General features: G+C 32.0%; 1 protein-coding gene across 2 annotated transcripts in view; it reads right to left on the bottom strand.

Annotated features, from left to right (window-relative positions):
* The window catches only part of LOC139504829 (orexin receptor type 2-like), a 52,212-nt gene that overhangs the window by 21,474 nt on the left and 10,672 nt on the right, over positions 1-20,066 (bottom strand). For both annotated transcript variants that reach the window (XM_071294767.1, XM_071294766.1), the window contains exons 2-3: positions 18,155-18,527; positions 11,685-11,808 (exon numbers count right to left, since the gene is read on the bottom strand). In XM_071294767.1, the coding sequence (XP_071150868.1) occupies positions 11,685-11,808; positions 18,155-18,527 (497 nt within the window). The remainder of the gene's footprint in view (positions 1-11,684; positions 11,809-18,154; positions 18,528-20,066) is intronic.

The following is a 20,066-nucleotide window of genomic DNA, read 5'->3' as shown; positions in this document are numbered from 1 at the left end:
CTAAATTAAGGGTACCAGCATGTCCTCTTTTTACTAAAAAATACTGATACGTAACAAAATTTCAGTAGTTTTGATACCTCCAGTTGACTTGTACAACAAAATTATTTGACCGCATCCACCAAAACTGACCATATGTGCACTTTAATTTGTAAATCTATATATCCGCATAGTAAATCAGCCACATTTTTGATGTCAGGATTCAATGTATAATACAATCATGACAATGGACAGCAAAATTGCAATATAATAACAAAAAATTTTGGTTCGCATAAATTTAGGATACCAGCATGTCCTCATTTTATTCAAAATATTGATACGTAACAAAATTTCAGTAGTTTTGATACCTCCAGCTGACTTGTACAACAAAATTATTTGACCGCATTACCAAAACTGACCATATGTGAACTTTAAATTGTAAATCTATATACCAGCATAGTAAATCAGCCTTATTTTTAATGTCAGGATTCAATGTATAATACAATCATGACAATGTACAGCAATATTGCAATATAATAACAACAAATTTTTGTTCGCCTAAATTAAGGATACCAGCATGTCCTCATTTTATTCAAAATATTGATACGTAACAAAATTTCAGTAGTTTTGATACCTCCAGTTGACTTGTACAACAAAATTATTTGACCGCATCCACCAAAACTGACCATATGTGCACTTTAATTTGTAAATCTATATACCCGCATAGTTAATCAGCCATATTTTTTATGTCAGGATTCAATGTATAATACAATCATGACAATGGACAGCAAAATTGCAATATAATAACAAAAAATTTTGGTTCGCATAAATTTAGGATACCAGCATGTCCTCATTTTATTCAAAATATTGATACGTAACAAAATTTCAGTAGTTTTGATACCTCCAGCTGACTTGTACAACAAAATTATTTGACCACATTACCAAAACTGACCATATGTGAACTTTAAATTGTAAATCTATATACCAGCATAGAAAATCAGCCTTATTTTTAATGTCAGGATTCAATGTATAATACAATCATGACAATGGACAGCAATATTGCAATATAATAACAACAAATTTTTGTTCGCCTAAATTAAGGGTACCAGCATGTCCTCTTTTTACTTAAAATACTGATACGTAACAAAATTTCAGTAGTTTTGATACCTCCAGTTGACTTGTACAACAAAATTATTTGACCGCATCCACCAAAACTGACCATATGTGCACTTTAATTTGTAAATCTATATATCCGCATAGTAAATCAGCCACATTTTTGATGTCAGGATTCAATGTATAATACAATCATGACAATGGACAGCAAAATTGCAATATACAGTACATTCCGGTTATTTGCATAGCCTATTTGTCAGACGAAATTATGCAATAAAGCGGAGTATGCTTATATCCGAAATGCCAAATTACGGAGTCAAATAACATCGATAGTGCAGATCAACAAAGAAGGAAGATGAACGTCCATAGTCCACTTACAACATATTGAATGCTTATTTATTCTAATAAAAGTTATTTGTCTAGTGTCATACATTTTATTTCATTGTGTATTCTTTCAATAAAGATTATAAACACATTTTGTTTAGTTTATTTATGTACCGATTTTTCCTTTACCTGAGATACGAAAATAAAATTGTTCTAAAAATAGATTTGTTTCTATGACCCAGATGTACAAATTACATTGTTACACCTTGTTTAAAATAAACTGTTTTACAATACTACACAGTTTATAATCATTGTAAACAATAATTGTGCAATGAACTGCCTTTGATATTCAGTATTTACCGATTACACAGTGATGTGACACTGTTACTTTAACACCGCTAGTTTCGTTTATGCAAAGCAGTTCACAGGTGATGGGGCCATGCACGGGTTATTTGCTGGACACGAGTGTTGAAAGTGAGAAATATATAATAATCAAGTTAATTTTCTTTTAAAAAATATTAAAAAGAAAAGATTAATGTATAAAATTCTTCAACCATATATGAAAGCCCTGTAATATTTAACATAAATGTAGATCACCCAAGCTGAATTACGAGATTACACATTGGATAATGATCGATAATTAGCAGGCGTTAATGTTTTAAAAATTCACCCAAAATGGAATCTATGAACAATGTTTGAAATCCAATCAATAATTAACACCTTTTGAGATAGAAGATCATAGAATGGTTGTGTTTTTACAACAATCAGCTGATTGACATTTTTATGACCTCGAGGCTTAAAATAGAATATGGGAAACTTTACCTGTGTACACATCGAGGACTTTTTTATAATCATATAAACACGAAAGATACTGTTTTAAAACTTTATTTGAATAACACACAAGTAAATGTGAAATAATAATGAAAATTATGATGCATTCAAGTAAAATATACTTACCAAATTGCCGTTTCCGGTCAAAAATCTCGTCAGTTTTAACAGAGCATATCTAGCTGGCGATTATTTTCTATGCAATAAACCGAAATGCCACTTGTAAGGCTATGCATATAACCGGACAATTTAACATTAGGTGAATGGGAAATGGTTTCGTGCAGGAGAAAAGTATGCAATTAACCGAATTATGCTATTAAGCGGTATGCAATTAAGTGGAATCGACTGTAATAACAAAAAATTTTAGTTCGCATAAATTTAGGATACCAGCATGTCCTCATTTTATTCAAAATATTGATACGTAACAAAATTTCAGTAGTTTTGATACCTCCAGCTGACTTGTACAACAAAATTATTTGACCACATTACCAAAACTGACCATATGTGAACTTTAAATTGTAAATCTATATACCAGCATAGTAAATCAGCCTTATTTTTAATGTCAGGATTCAATGTATAATACAATCATGACAATGGACAGCAATATTGCAATATAATAACAACAAATTTTTGTTCACCTAAATTAAGGGTGCCAGCATGTCCCCTTTTTACTTAAAATACTGATAGGTAACAAAATTTCAGTAGTTTTAATGCCTCCAGTTGACTTTTACAACAAAATTATTTGACCGCATCCACCAAAACTTACCATATATGCACTTTAATTTGTAAATCTATATACCCGCATAGTAAATCAGCCATATTTTTTATGTCAGGATTCAATGTATAATACAATCATGACAATGGACAGCAATATTGCAATATAATAACAACAAATTTTTGTTCACCTAAATTAAGGGTGCAGACCTGTCCTTAGGACTGGTCAAAAGCAGACTTGTCCACAGGTCTGGTCTGGGGCAGACCTGTCCTCAGGACTGGTCAAAAGCAGACTTGTCCACAGGTCTGGTCTGGAGCAGACTTGTCGATAGGTCTGCAGCAGTCCTAAAAAAGCAGACCGTAGGTCTGGTCCACCAACGACGAAGTTAACTTGCTTGACTGCTTAAAAATTCTCAAGTTAACTTAGAAAGCAGTCAACAAGTTAACTCTAAGTTAACTTTTGTCAAGGTTAGGACCGCACCCATCTGTACATCGGTATATACAATTATATACGTTTTTCGAAAAATCAAATGACTGTTGAAACCTAAGATCGCTTTATTAAAAGATTTGTGTTAGCACATCATACCAGAACTGTAAGTAAAATATGCAATCAAAACAAAGTTCAGTATATCAACCTGACAGCAAGAAGAAAGATATAAAAAAAAACCTTGCTTATTTCTTGTGGTAGTTAAGTCGACACCAAAAACATTTAAATCTTCTAAGGGAAATAGATATTCGTAAATCAGTGCAATCATTCTAAAATTTTTGGTGTTTAGTTGAGATTCATAAAGAGAAACAGGAACAATATGTCAAGGTTTATGAATTACAATTACAATGAACGATGACCTTAGAAAAGGAAGATTTCTACAGCATCCTAATAATTTGTCCAAATGGCATTATTTGTGTACATTTATACACAAAAAAAAACTCTGGTAACCAGAAAGATTTTCTGTTTAAGGTAATTTTAAATGTCGGGCTTTATCTAATTTACATTTGTACCAAAGAAAGGCCAGATAATCATTCAGCATTGATTTCTGAGTGGCCTACGTTTTCTCGATCAATCTCAAAGTTGGTACTCAATTAGCCATTTTCCCTGTTAGTTATGGGCCGATATTACATGATTATTGCATAACATCACTGGGGTAAAGCTGATGACCGTAACTGCATTCACGGTCATCCCAAGATGTCGGATGAAAAATTAGGTCAGTTTCTGTATTGTCTGTTAAAGTGTTTCTATATCATTTTCTTTACAAATCATACATTGAAACGATGTACATTTATAAAAGAATCACTCGAAAATCACTAATTACTTCCGAGAAATGTGCATGAAACGGGAAATTCGATTTGAAAAAATCGTTAAGATGACCGTAAATCATAAACAAAATATTTTCAAGATGACCGTAACATAAAACAAGGATGACCGTAATTGGTAAAAAGATGACCGTAACTTGTAAAGGATGACCGTAATTTGTAAAGACTGACTGTAATTTATATAGGACGACCGTAACTTTTATAGGATGACCATCAATTCTAAGAAATATCCGTATTGTATTCAAAGCTTTTTTGTTGAGTTTGTCGATCTCAATAAGGGCTCGGTTAGCGCGGATATAAATATGTTTCATAAATTTCTTTTTAACCGGATTTTTGTGACAAAAATGTCGGTTATTGATTTGGGGATGTACGGCGGGCTGGCGGGCGGGCGGGCGGGCGGCAATCAAATGTTGTCCGTGCATTAACTCATGAACCGTTCAAGCTTTTAAAATTTTAATACGTTGTTACTAACAACTAAATGAAGGTCAAGTTCAATAATGGCGATTTTGACTTTTACCGTTCAGGAGTTATGGTTCTTGAAAGATTGAAAAATGGAGTTTCCAGTCGTGTCCGTGCATTTACGCATGAAATGTTCTACCTAAGCTTCCCAAATTTTAATATGTTGTTACTGATGACAAAATGGATGTCAAGTTCAATAATGACGATTTTGACTTTTACCGTTCAGGAGTTATGGTTCTTGAAAGATTGTGAAATGGCGTTTCCATTCACGTTGTTACATTTACTCATGAACCATTCAATCTAAGCTTTTCAAATTTTAAGATGTTGATACTGATGACAAAATTGAGGTCAAATTTGATATTGACGATTTTCACTTTCACCATTCATCAGTAATGGTTCTTGTGATATTGCCAGGACACAAATAAATATTAATAAATCCTGTTTGCTGTCGTTGTGACAGCCTCTTGTTTTGAACTATAATATAATTGGCCATATTTAGGATTTATAACAATAATAGTAAATTGCATATTTCTCGTCAACAATGAAATATTTATTGATATCGACGTTAAAATTTAAACACAAATTGACAGCGATACGACGAAAATTTGAAGAAACATGAATGTGTCCCTAGTACACGGATGCCTCATCTACACTATCATTTTCTATGTTTAGTGGACTTTGAAAATGGGATAAAACTGTAATTTGGCTTTAGAATTAAAAAGATCATACCATAGGGAAAATGTGTACTAAGTTTCAATTTTTTTTAACTTGAAGCTGGACAAACGGACAAACAAACAGACGAACGGACGAACGCACGCACAGACCAGAAAAACATAATGCCAATAAATGGAGCATTAAAAACATTAATAATACATACGAATATTTGGTAATCGAGGCCATGTGTATGGTTCCAGAGGAAGCAGATTAAAATCTTAATTTGTCTTGATATATGCAGGCGGAAACACTTTTGAAATAGAACAAAAGAATCGAAGCTCTGTGTTTATCGAGAATGCGATAAATGTTAACTGTAATGTTTGATATAGTAACAAAATTTTAAAAAGTTAATAGAAACAAATAAAACGACAATTTTCTTATTTTAAAAACACCATTTGCATAAGTTTTCAATGTATCTATTACATAGTAATGCAAAACAATAAGATATCAAGTCGACGACATGGTTCTTATCGGGGCCTTTTATAGCTGACTATGCGGTATGGGCTTTGCTCATTGTTGAAGGCCTTACGGTTACCTATAGTTGTTAATGTTTGTGTCATGTTGGTCTTTTCTGGATAGTTGTCTCATTGGCAATAATACCACATCTTCTTTTTTATATATAGTATCTAAAGTTGGATGTAGAAAATGCATAACCTCCGATTTTGTTTTTATCACGGACGGAGAACATATCAATCTTTTAGTTCAGAAATTTTCGTGTCTGTCCTTCCATTATGTGAATCAAGAAAAAATTCCCCAAAACAGGTAACGATTGTATCGAAAAGAGAAAAATCGAGTGCACCTTTTTATGTTAAGGCATGTTTGGGGTGTATATTTTGTCTTTAAAACGTACAAAGCAAGAGTATTTTATATAGCATCTCGCTTCAGATTCTATCATTATTATATATCAAAGCTACAGGTTGACTTTATAAGGTAAAAAAATGACAGTACGAAAAGATGATATATATGGGTCAAGTGAGATACCTTTCTAATGAATCACAAAAACAGAGTAGGTGTGTTCGAGTAGCTATTTTTTCTAAAAGTACTTGACGACAGTCTTTTAATTTGGATGATGAAAATGGATATCTTCGAAAAAATATGATTTTCTTGTGTGTGATAACTAGGGTTTATAATCTTCAACCACTGAAAATGTTTAGTCTGCCCTTCCACGAAATATTTAATTAGAATTTTTTTAAATGCTTAAGAATTTTCAAAAATTCCATCTGACATCCGAACAGACAATATTTTTAAGTTGAATTAATGCAGACAAGATCATTAACTAATGCTCATTAGCTAGTAGATACATTCGTCTTTTAAAATATAACTGACATATAACGATCGATTGTAATGGTGCTATGTGGATAAATTTATCAGTTTTCAAGAGCAAAATTGGCAGAGCGTCATCCCTACAATGGCTTCCATTTCTACGATTGTGAGCATGAATTGGCGTAATGGGGAGATAATTTTGAAGAAGTAGAATCCTGACTGTATGAATAACATTTCTGTATATATACAAATTGACAACGTTTCGCCTTGTGATACGCTTTTCGTACAATACTATTTTAAGGATCTACTTTGCTGGAGCTCACCTTCACTAGTTTATTCGAATGATATTTTCAAAATATTTCTGTTATTTTATTTGCACGACAAAATGAAGGACGATATAATATCAATGGGTGTACATGCAATTTTTTGGCATTTTTAAAAATGTGTATTTATTATATGTCATTAAAAGGAATCCCAGAAACAAACAAAAATCTTTTGTCGAGCAGTTGAAGGCTGTGCACCCCATTTTTTTTATTATGCTTGTAAGGTGTCATTTTATCGCGCTTTTGTGGCAGGTTTTCCCTTCCTGTTCATTTGCATGTCTTTTGGCAATCATTTGATACAAAAAGGTAGTTATATAATTACAGATATTTCTTAGAATTGAGGGTCATCCTTTAAAAGTTACGGTCATCATTTACAAATTACGGTCATCTTAATAGCAGTTACGGTCAGCCTTGTTATGAATCGCTGATTCTGTTACGGTCATCTCGATTGTGATTTACAGTCATCTTGGCGATTTTTTCAAATCGAATTTCCCGTTTCATGCACATTTCTCAGAAGTAATTAGTGATTTCCGAGTGATTCTTTTATAAATTTAAATCGTTTCAATGTATGATTTGTAAAGAAAATGATATAGAAACACTTTAACAGACAATACAGAAACTGACCTAATTTTTCATCCGACATCTTGGGATGACCGTGAATGCAGTTACGGTCATCAGCTTTACCCCAGTGAACATATGTGTTATTGGTGTATCTGTGTAATATTCATTCTTTTTTTTTTCATAGAATTTGTTTTTGTATGCAAGACGAATAATCTTATCTAACTACAGTATGTTACTTCATATCTTATTTAATAAAATTATCAAATCGTTTTATTCATAAATTTGATCAATTTGTACCTTGATCAAATTGAAGATATAATTAAATTGTAAGCATACGAGAAATAAAATAAAGGACTTCAATACATATTGTTATGCTCTATAGAGCAAAAACGGCGGCTAAAGGCTATAATATTTATTACAATGAAATTATTTGTGTTTTTTATTAAATTTATTAATATATTCTTCTGTTTCTTTGAAGTTTGTTTTTCATGCGATATTATCAATGTTATATAACCACTATAATTTTATGTTGCTTTTTAAAATTGATATATTTATAACAAACAAACTCCTTAACAAAAAAAAAACGGTTTAAAATTAGCCTGAACATAATTAGCAATTATACCAAAGTCAATCTCCTATTATTGTTTTTTGTGAAGATGCCTAATTAAAATTATAATAACTTCATAAACTTAAATTGTTATCTTCTTTTTATGCATATCTAATCATTATTGCAGAAAACTAAATACACTTGAAATTAACAAAAACGCATTAAAATTACATATTTGTCATCTTAATAGTTCCCATTTATAATAATGTTTGTTCTGAATTGGAGTGGAAATATTTGGATACATCATGACTATAAAGCTTAACGGGAAGTATTTAAACTAGAATAAATTTGTTTTCGTCGAATATTGCGGTTTTGAGCTTGTTTATTCTGCTTTAAGAAGTTTTTACTAAATACCAAAGACAGTTAAATATATGCCATAAAGCAAAGAAGAAAATAGAAGTGACCGATGTGAATAATATTAATACGTATTTACATATTGTTAAGTTCTTGTTCTTGAATCAACTTTTTTAAATTTATGATTGACTGCAGTATACAAACATGGTCATCCATTGATCTTTTTTGCGATCGGCATTTAAATACTTGTAAAAGTGGTGCGTGTGCTGTGTTGTGAGAAATGTTTAGATACGCCACCTTTTCCTGTCAGAATGAGAACAGCGCTATATATACGATGCTCTATGTTCGATAACAATCCATGAAATTTTGTGAAAGGTTTGTAGATTTACTTTCATGATCCAGTTGCAGTCTCAATTTCTCACCTATAAATATGGTCAACTACTTAGTGCATCCTCTGTATACTGTACTTGTTCTCGTCATGACCATGCATCGAATAAAGACAACAGTAATACACCGTTGTTAAATAGTAATCAATTGATTAAGCGACCACAAATCCGGAATAAATTATTTGCCCCAGTTGTAAACCAATTCATTGCTTATAGCTGTTATAACGAAGGAAACTTTTTTTATTTTACACGCACTTTTATCATATATATATTAAAACAAATTGCTATGTAATGTTTGTCGACAAATGTTAAAACAAAGTACTTAGTACTATGTGTCGACGACTTCCTTTCTCGTGATCAATAACGTATATTTACTATATCTATTCTTTTGATTATTCATTAAAGAGAACTTGAATGAGCTATCATTTCTATTTGCTATCTGACTATAATGATACTGATGGCTTTGTCAACTGTTTATAACAAGCAGAACTGTTATCAACACGGACATGATGTCATTATTGATGGATTGACTGTGCAAACATTTTCCTTCAATACTACTTTAAACGAATTTGTAAAATAACGAAATACAAATACCCCATTGAAGCTAGAAAAATCGTTGGACAACACAAAAGACAAAGTAAATTACACATTACAATAATACTATATGCATGTTTATATTATTACCCATAACGTTTTTTTATCAGTAGAATTTGAATTGTTCGTATATAATCACAGAACCACGAATGAAACAAAAATCAGTGGTGATCATATCAGTTAGGAACAAAATACTTCAAAATTGATAATAAAGCCATAATGCATGAATGTATTAAATATTTATGTTCCAAAATCTCGTTAAATACTTTTATTAAATATATAAAAATTCTTAACAGTTTTTCGTTCTGTTCGAAAAAGCACATATAAGTTGGATATCTACTGTTGCCTTTAACATGAGTATTACTTTTCCAGTCTTGAGGAAACGACGATAGTCCGTCGGAAAGGTACAATACATAGCTGACCCGTGTAAAGAAAGAGTAATATATCTTGCACGTACAATACGCCCTTATAGATTTCGAAAAAGATCAGGCTAATGTCGCTACACGGCAGCATTTGCCCCCGCAAAGTGGAAAGGGATTAATACAAGTTGCAATAACTTGTTTTCCTATCCACTATGAATAAATATGTTTGAACTAATGTTTTTCGATTTACTTAATAAATTACATACAAGTAAGTGATTAAGCTAGCTATAAAACCAGGCTTAATACACCATCATTTTCTACGGAACAAAATGTCAGTAGCAAGACAAAAATATGAAAGTTATTCTACGTTCGTTTGATGTGTTGTGAGTTTTTGATTTTGCCATTTGATTAGGGACTTTCCGTTGTGAGGTTTTCTTAAATTCAGTATTTTTGCCAATTTTCAATATTACAAAATACAACGCTTTTTTTTTTTAATGTTATTGATTTTATTTTAACAAAATAACAAGAGAGAGATTGAGAAGTGTGAGATGATTACTGATACTTTCAGTTTAAAATCTTGACAGCGAAGAATTTAAGAAAAGTATGTTATAAATCATGTCAGTAACAAAGCAATATTTTAACGAATGATTTAAAAACGGAAGACGTTAGCGTCTGTTCGATTTAGATTTTGATAAGGCAGAAATTGATTTCAACATAAATTCATTTCTAACGGAAATTCCGAAAAACCCATGCGCAAAATATATAAGCATTTTTTTTTTAACTTATTTATAACTCTACTTCAAATAAAGTCGGACCATGGTTTTAGTTTTTACTTCCATATTTATTAAAGCTTATGCACATGCAATACAATTTAAAGTTAGGTTTAAAACTCAGGCAAACTAATGAGATAAAGGTCTTTAATATCTAAAACACAACCCTCATGATAAATCTCTTCTTGTTTTCATTTTTGTTTTGAATCTAGTGGTTTAACGATTAATTGTTTTATATGGCGATTTTACTAAGGTTACGCTTTCAATTTTTAATTGAAAAGGTCGCCAATTATTTTTTTAAAGTAGACAATGTTCATTTGTACACGAACAAAAGACAAAAACAATCGACAATCCACTTACATACCAACACATTGTTGACATAGCTATTGGTAAATTTACATGATTATTATTTGGCTATGTATTTTTCTATTCAAATGGCTGATATAATAATAAGGTTTATAAGGCTGCTTTGCGAAATGGTAAAGTATTCAAAATTGTGAGGTAAAGGGTAGCAACGTCCGGATAAATGGGTTAACCACACCCGGGGCTACGTTTTTTTTTACAACCTGCTATTAGCCAATCAAAAGGTGCGGCATTTACCAAGCTAGGGTTATAATGTTTCTAATATATATATATTTATTACATTGATTGCAAGGAATTCCATTGATTTTCCAGTTAAATAAAAACCGATAATTTCACATGTGAAATAAACGTGGTTATTTCGATCTCTTACATCAATAGGTGTTGTCAAGACGTCAATAACGGCGGATCAAAACACATTTTGAATGCGTAGAAAAAGATAAAGTTTATACATGTTTGACATAAATTTTCCAATGTAATAAAAAGAACAACTAATTAAAGAATTCAATTATCGAAAAATATTCAAATCCTGACCGAACATCACTGATATTTAACTCATGCGCTACGCGCATTCGTGAATTACTGTGCTGTTCGGTTACTCGTTGAACATTTTTTTCTATTTGAATTCTTCGATTAATTCTATAAATCTATTTTTTATTTTTTATATTATTTTTTTTAAAGGCCAATGTTGACTCTTCATGACACTTCTTTACTGGTAGCCTTACCTGAATATATTACTCAAATAAACCGGAATGTAGCAAATAAAAAACACAATAACTACAACTATCAACATCCGGGCAGTTCGTCTTCTCGCTCTGGATTGTATCGTTGCTGCTTCAGATCTACTATCTGAAATAACAATAACTTAAAATAAAAAGCAGACGTAACTGCTTACAAACACATTATAATTAATTTATGATGTATATAGTAAAGATAAAGAGTAATATGTCATTATTTTCCCAAACGGAACATCGCATGTAAGGAAGATTTCATGTTCTTTGATGAATTGCCTTTATAACTGTGCATTATGTAACAAACATGTGCGAAATCTTATTGAAGAATCTCGCTGGTGGCTTTTGCTATCAGTTTATGTTTGTCCGTTGAGAATTTTGCACTAGTAATTGGTGTTAGATCAGACAACAAGTCTACTTCGTTGGATTCACTCACATGACTAGACAGTACTGGTTTACAGCTTGATTGCAGATGTTTGAAGTTGTTTAAGAGAGTCGAAAATGAGAATAACAAATCAAGTTTGTGTAAGACAAACGACTCAGAAGCAATACCACAATTAGTATTTCTTCATTCATCCTTTCTAAGCTTTAGCAGTTATCTTTACTATTATTACTTGATTTATCTTACAATGTAGTAAAGTAAACATCAGTGTTAGCATTCGAATCAAGAACAAGACGAATAAAGCCAGATGGATTGTATACTGCACTAAAGACGGCTAAAGAATAGAACACAAAAACAAAAACAATTGTCAATATAATATGTCTATCGCTAAACCGCCACGATCAAAATAAACCATGTTTTTATAAGAGATAATATAATGAACCTTTTACATAACAGAGAAATATAAAGCAAAAGTAACCAGAGGCCCTAAAAGACCAACAGAGATAGGAATGATGTACCCTCTATATAATAGAGAAATACAAAGCAATATTAACAATAGGGCATTGAACAATCAATACAATCAAAGATTAGAATACAGAGGAATGTAACAATTGTGACACATAACAATTGTCTATAAGAGAGGGACGAAAGATACCAAAGGGACAGTCAAACTCGTAAATCTAAAACAAACTGACATCGCCATGGCTAAAAATCAAAGAGACAAACAAAAAACAGCACACATGACACAACATAGAAAACTAAAGAATAAACAACACGAACCCCCCCCCCCCCCCCCCCAAAAAAAAAAACCAAACAAACTAGGGGTGATCTCAGGTGCTCCGAAAGGGTAAGCATAACCTGCTCCATATGTGGCACCCGTCGTGTTGCTTATGTGATAACAAATCAGGTAAATTCCGATGGATAAATCTGTTGTAGAGTGGTCACTGGTTCAGACGTACTTATAAATATATATTTAGAATATTGCATCAATACTGATTTTTTCCAGATTGTAACATAAACAATAAGCTAAAAAAAAAGGTAGAGCTAAAAACAAGATAACATAAGGGACAGGTGTGTATAGCCAATCTGTTCATTTGTTTTATCCTCCATATCAAGTGAATACTAAATTCTATGTTGTTTTTAAATTAATGAAGCTAATTCAACCTCTGGAAATCTGCAAATCAGACTATATTCTAATGTCAATGAACTAGCTCATGTCGGCCACATAAATGGATATTTTGGAACTTCAACTTGTCAAATATATTGATCTGAAATCTACTCATTTGTACCATTTGTATATACATTTTAAAACAATTGAAAAATTGATAATAAAACTTATTATGAACATCAATTCGGTGTTATCATTTTTGACACAATTACCCTTTCCAGACATCACACTTCTTACAGATATGTAAATAACTTTTAAATTTTGCATGCCTTATCAAATGATCATTATTGTTTGATTTGACACATTGTTTTTGCAATCTGGTAGAAATACAATCTAACTAAAATTAAATCCTTTAATTCGGTAGATCACATTCATGAAAGGGAAGGGGATTGTAGTTACGACGTAAGGAACATATCCGATATCATTTGTGAAACGGTTATTCCATAACGGTCAACCAACTAGTGATGGCGTCCGTAAAATTTACGAAGGGATGATTTCAAATTCACCATTTGGAACTCTTGGTTTAATAGCTTCTTTTTGAGCAGCAACCCTCTATCAAGAAAATCATGATAGGAAATGCATTCACGGGAATATCGTATCAATTGGGAGATATATACCCCGTATGCAGGTGCTGCTGGAATGTTGCTACTTATATTCGTGTGACAGATACACAGTTCGTAATTCTTTTATGTTATTTTTGTGTACTGTCCTTAATTAATTTTAGTTATTCGTTGTTATTCTGTGGTTAACTGGTCGAAATGTACTATTATATTATTTGTTTATGTATTTCTCTGACCTGAGTGTTTTGCATTTATTTATACTATTTCTCGTCATGTAATACTGTAATTTTAGCGGTACATTTATCATTGCCATAAAGCGCGTGGCTTGGCAAGCCACAAAACCCATAATTGTTTCTTAAAATATCTCGTATTAAGTCAAGAATATCGCAGTTTTTATCTCGTAGTTCAAACTATGTATGTTTCATTGTTTCATAATCAATGAATGTGTTTAAGTAAGTTTATATGGAAAATTAAATTGAGAAATGATATGCAGAATGTGTATAAGAGACAACAACCCGACCAAAAAGCAGACACTTTTTTTTTTATTATACAAAGAATGTTGGCCTATGGTATAATAATATTCGCGTGTATCTAAAAATAGAGACCGGACGGTGACAAAATCCCACAAACAAGCCACATTCCAAGTATAAACGAAGAGCTGCACACATATGCATGATCGAGAATAATATAGTGCAAATAAATGGATTTGTATTTCACACTTATTGTTTGAACACTATGTGACTTAATAATGTTTAAGATATTATACAACATTATATAAAATTCATATTTTCCTTATATCCATGTTAATGTTTATATTATTGTTGTTTTTGGGGGAGGAGTTTACACACTGCAGTTATCATTAAACGCTGTATTTGGCAGTCAGTTTGAGATTTAAAAGTAAAGCAATATATTAATTCTAATCTTATGCTATTATAATTACAACTTATATTTCACTTTATCACAAAAGGAAATTATACAAACAATCAATCTCCATCTGTTGGAGAATTTTTTAATCTGTTTAGAAATATCCAACATCGAATCTTTGAAGTTAATTGATTTTAAACTTCTGAAATTGGAAACAAAAAACTGATATTATTTGATAATTTTATTTAACATCAAAAACCCTTTATGGTATCAAATTTATAATTGAAGAGATTTCTCTTGATAGCTATTAAATTCTATGGAATATTTTTGTTGTTGCGGAAATATTTATCTGTAGCTAGCTCATATTTGTTAATAAATACAGCAGAATGGATGCCTCCGTGGAATTGATAATAAAAATAATATTGTAGAGTACTGTTAAGACACTTTTCTCGCTACTTAAGATAGGAAACGTTAAAAACGATTCTTGAATACATAATCAAAACATTGTTCAAACATTAACTTTGATTCTAGGAATGGTCTGAGAATGAATGTTCCACCATATATCATAATAGTACTACATATAAAATTGATAATGGAAATGGGGAATGTGTCAAAGATACAACAACCTGAACATAGTTTTAAGAAATACGATTTCCTCAACCTGTTACATACAATCTAAGTCTGACTTCTCGTTACATCGTATATTTAAGTTCTCCAGACTTTTAAAATACTTTACAAAGATATTCCTGATTTCAAATTTCAAAACAGGTTAAAATTAGTTTTATCTAAAGAAATACTTTCAAACGATGGTACTAAAGATAAAAAGTTGAAATGAAAAACACCAGGATTCTAGCAAAATTGTAAAGGAAATTAATCCAATAAAAATCGGGTCACGTTGGTCCAGTGGTCTAGGCAGTCGAACTGGTTTATCAATAGCTTGTCAATAATCATACATTTATTGCGATGGGTAAAATCCTGCCCTTTTCTCGTTTATCACCAATTACTACTACCATTTCTCTTGCATCGAAATTGATTCCGCTTTAGAAGCCAATTTGAGGGTGGTGTACTGAAAAATGATTCTAACAATTCAACGGTACTGGTATTATTGCTTTTATTTTGATGGCGAAGACATATGCTATATATAACCCCAGCAATAAGGAATCTACCCTCTTCGATAAAATGAATGCCTTAAGAGTTTTATCAGAAAAGAGGGACGAAAGATACCAAAGGAACAGTCAAACTCATAAATCTAAAATAAACTGACAACGCCATGGCTAAAAATGAAAAAGACAAACAAACAACAGCACACACGACACAACATAGAAAAATAAAGAATAAACAACACGAACCCCACCAAAAAACTAGGGGTGATCTCAGGTGCTCCGGAAGGGTAAGCTGATCCTGCTCCACATGAGGCACCCGTCGTGTTGCTTATGTGAAATCCGGTAAATAGTCTAATTCGGTAGGTCACATTCATGAAAGGGAAGAGGACTGTAGTTACGACGTAAGGAACATATCCAATATCATTTGTGAGACGGTTATTCCATAACGGTCAACCAACTCGTGATGGCGTCCGTAAAATTTACGAAGGGATGATTTCAACTTCACCATTTGGAACTCTTGGTTTAATAGCTTCCTTGTGAGCAGCAACCCTCTATCGAGAAAATCATGATAGGAAATGCAAGCACGGGAATATCGTATCAATTAGGAGATATATACCCCGTATGTAGGTGCTGCTGGAATGTTGCTACTTAGAAATGGAAAGTTCACAATTGGAAAGCTGAAATCATCTCTTTTGTCGTAAAGTTTTGTTTTCAACCGACCCTCATTGTCAATTTCTAGATATAAGTCAAGATATGAGGCCGACTTAGCTGTATCTGTAGTATCCTTTATCTCTAGCTCGATTGGATAGATGCGTTCCACATAGTCACCAAGTTTTGAATTATTTAGGGAAAGAACTTCATCTATATAGCGAAAAGTAGAGTTAAAGGATATTGCTAACTTCTTATCTTTCTTCCTAAGAAGTTCCTGCATGAAGTCAGCCTCATAAAAAAAAATAAACAAGTCGGCAAGTAGAGGGAAACAGTTTGTTCCCATTGGAATGCCGACAGTCTGTTGAAAAACACGACCTCCGAACGTAACAAATATGATGTCAATCAAGAAATCAAGCATCTTGATAATATCAGTTTCAGAGAATTTTTTGTTCAAATCAGAGTGATCCTTTACAAAGTAGGATGTATTCCTCCCTAAGACAAGATACTTGTATCTACGTTGGCCATTCTTTTTTACGAAGCAAAGCAATACCAACTCTTTCTATTTGTCTTTTAGTTTGGAATGTGGAATACTAGTGTACAGAGTAGAAAAGTCAAATGTTTTAATACTGTAACAAGATGAAAGAGAGTTAAATAGGTAACTTTGCAATTAGCTAGCTAGAATGTGACTACCTCATTTAGTGTCTTTATTTATGACACATTCGGAACATAAAAATGAAGATACATAGTTTTACTATTCCTTTTTATCCTTTTAGAACGTTAATCACAAACATTAGGATAGAAAGATTACACTTTCAGATGACAGAATATAACCCTCTTTTTGGACCAATGAAGAGGTAAAAAGTAGATTAACAAAACATAACAAACTAAAAGGAAATTACAAAGTTCCAATCAAAAGCTGTAACAAATCACACAAATAGATAACAACTGTCATATTCCTGACTTAGTACAGCTATGTTTAGATAAAAATGTCCTAAAATTCAAATTCATTTTCTGCAGATAATATAAGCCATGAAGTACAGGATATGCTTCCATTCCAGTTAAAAAGTTTAAAAGTAACTATAAAAAAGTATAAGCGAATGGTTGAATTCCAAAACACCTCATCTTTAAATTAATTCGTTTTGACACACCTTTTGTTAGAAGTTACCAGGCTTGGTGAGCCAGACGCGCGTTCCGCAAAAACCAAATTTTAATCTGGTTATCTATGATAAGTTAATTCGTCTACATAAGACTCATCATTGACACTCATGATCAGATAAAGATAGTTAGAAAGCCAAACAAGTATAAAGTTGAGGCGCATTTCGGACCAAAAATTCAAAACATTGTGCCAAACACGGCTAAAGAAACTTAGCTTGTTATGAGGTTGTTTTGTGTTTTGACAACGTTTAACCAATGTCATCTTTGTCGTACATTTTGACAACGTTTAACCAATGTCATCTTTGTCGTACATTTTGACAACGTGACACCAATGTCATCTTTGTCGTACGTTTTGACAACGTTTAACCAATGAAATCTTTGTCGTACATTTTGACAACGTTTTTAAAACTAATGTCATCATTGTCGTACATTTTGACAACGTTTAACTAATGTCATCATTGTCGTACATTTTGACGTGTTGTGTCTTATATATAGCTATACTCACTCGCTTTGATTATTAACTTGTTTAATTTTCACATTCTGTTATTTTTTATAAATTGTTTCTCTGTATTCACACTTACCTAAAACAACAGAACCTGATGTACTGCTTCTCCATAAACACAAAGCGATGCGAATGTAAGTATATGTCATTATGAGAAATGGAATCAGGAAAAATGTTACCATCAAAAATATCTGGAATATGTATTCTTGGTTGAAATCGGACGATACACAACTTGTGAGTAATACAATTGATGAAGGAACTAAATCATCATGAATTGATGTCATAAACACCAGATATGGACACGAAGATACTAGAGAAAGTATCCATATTATCAATACAGCAAAAGCTGTTCGGAACCTCGAGCCTCGGAATGACAATGGTCGGCAGATAGCTAAGTATCGTTCAATTGATATAGCAGTCAAAGTCACCACAGATACTAGCACACTGACACACTGAAAAATAACGGATAAGAAGGTATTAATACATATTTGCAGTATTCTTCATCCTGCAATTAAATATATACGTATATTAACTCGAGTACAAGAGAAAATTATAAAGTACAAAATCAGAAGAAAAGGGTTTGATTCATCAAATAAAAAAAAAACCAGAAATACATTTAAAAAAATACAAAGAGTGAACTTGGCAGGGTAGTTATACATCCTTACCACAAAAATGTCCAAATACAGCTAAGGTAAATTATTCCCAAATGAAGCAGACTAACTATCCTCATTCAAAAAAATATAACTTCAAAAGGATATATGAAAGTTTTGTAATGTTTAAAAAAAAAAGAAATATAAAACAACAAAATCTGAACAAAAATTTAATCTGTCATCAATCATTAGTTTAAGGCTTCGGTAATTAAAATCACGAAAGGATTTAAAAAATCCATAGAATATTATACAATAATAAAACAAAGATATCAGCGATGTTGGCTTTTAAAAACAACTTAGATCGTGTTCCAATGCAATCAACTAATATGCACAAGAAAGATGGTAGCATCAGGACTCATCCATTTTCAATTCTAATTTTAGATGCTATAATGGTTCTCATTTTATCTGAGATTACGTTAGTGACCGGTTATGGATTTAGAGAACCAAGGTATTTATTTTACATGGAAATAACACATATTAAAGTTATTTTTATCATGTGTCTATTGGTTGCAAGCATACCCGATGTTGCAAATCCAGACTCAGTAAAATAAATGGTAAGCCACAACCGGTAAATTTATAGATCAGATGAGTATTCTGGAGTCTTTATAAGATCTAATACCGCTTAAATATTTCTCTCTCGAGGTCGGTTCGTGATACTGATCATAACACTTGCGAAGTATAGAATTCCTCATAACCCTACTGGAGACGTTTTAGCGTTAAAACACAATCAACCAGGCGTTGGTTCATTTCCCTCAGTTATTTTTTATAATCAATTTAGACAAGAAATCTGAATTGGTTTGTCATCGAAATTTTGACCACATAACTATTGACTGTATACACAGCTACTTTTGCATAGGTACTATTTATGTACTTAAAATCTGTAGTACTGGAAATTTAATTGTAATATTAAGTACTATTTCTTGACTTTGAAATTATTGTAATATTTAGGTACTTGTATTTTCCAGTACTTGATTTGTACCTATGCAAAAGTATCTGTATAGACGAAACCTAACTCATTAAATCATGTCATTTTTTATGGTTTAACTGGCAAATCCATAGTTAAAATTATTTCTGATTTATGTTAATATTTCTGTGTTAATCAATGTAAAAGAGGGACGAAAGATACCAGAGGGACAGTCAAACTCATATCAAAATAAACTCACAATGCCATGGCTAAAAATGAAAAGGACAAACAGACAAACAATAGTACATATGACACAACATAGAAAACTAAAGAATAAACAACACGAACCCCACCAAAAACTAGGGGTGATCGGAGGTGCTCCGGCAGGGCAAGCAGATCCTGCTCCACATGTGTCACCCGTCGTGTTGCTTATCAGA

This window comes from Mytilus edulis, chromosome 1 (assembly GCF_963676685.1).
Source record: "Mytilus edulis chromosome 1, xbMytEdul2.2, whole genome shotgun sequence".
Classification (NCBI taxonomy): domain Eukaryota; kingdom Metazoa; phylum Mollusca; class Bivalvia; order Mytilida; family Mytilidae; genus Mytilus; species Mytilus edulis.
Note: the sequence above shows the minus strand (reverse complement) of the source record. Positions and strands in the feature narration are given on the sequence as shown.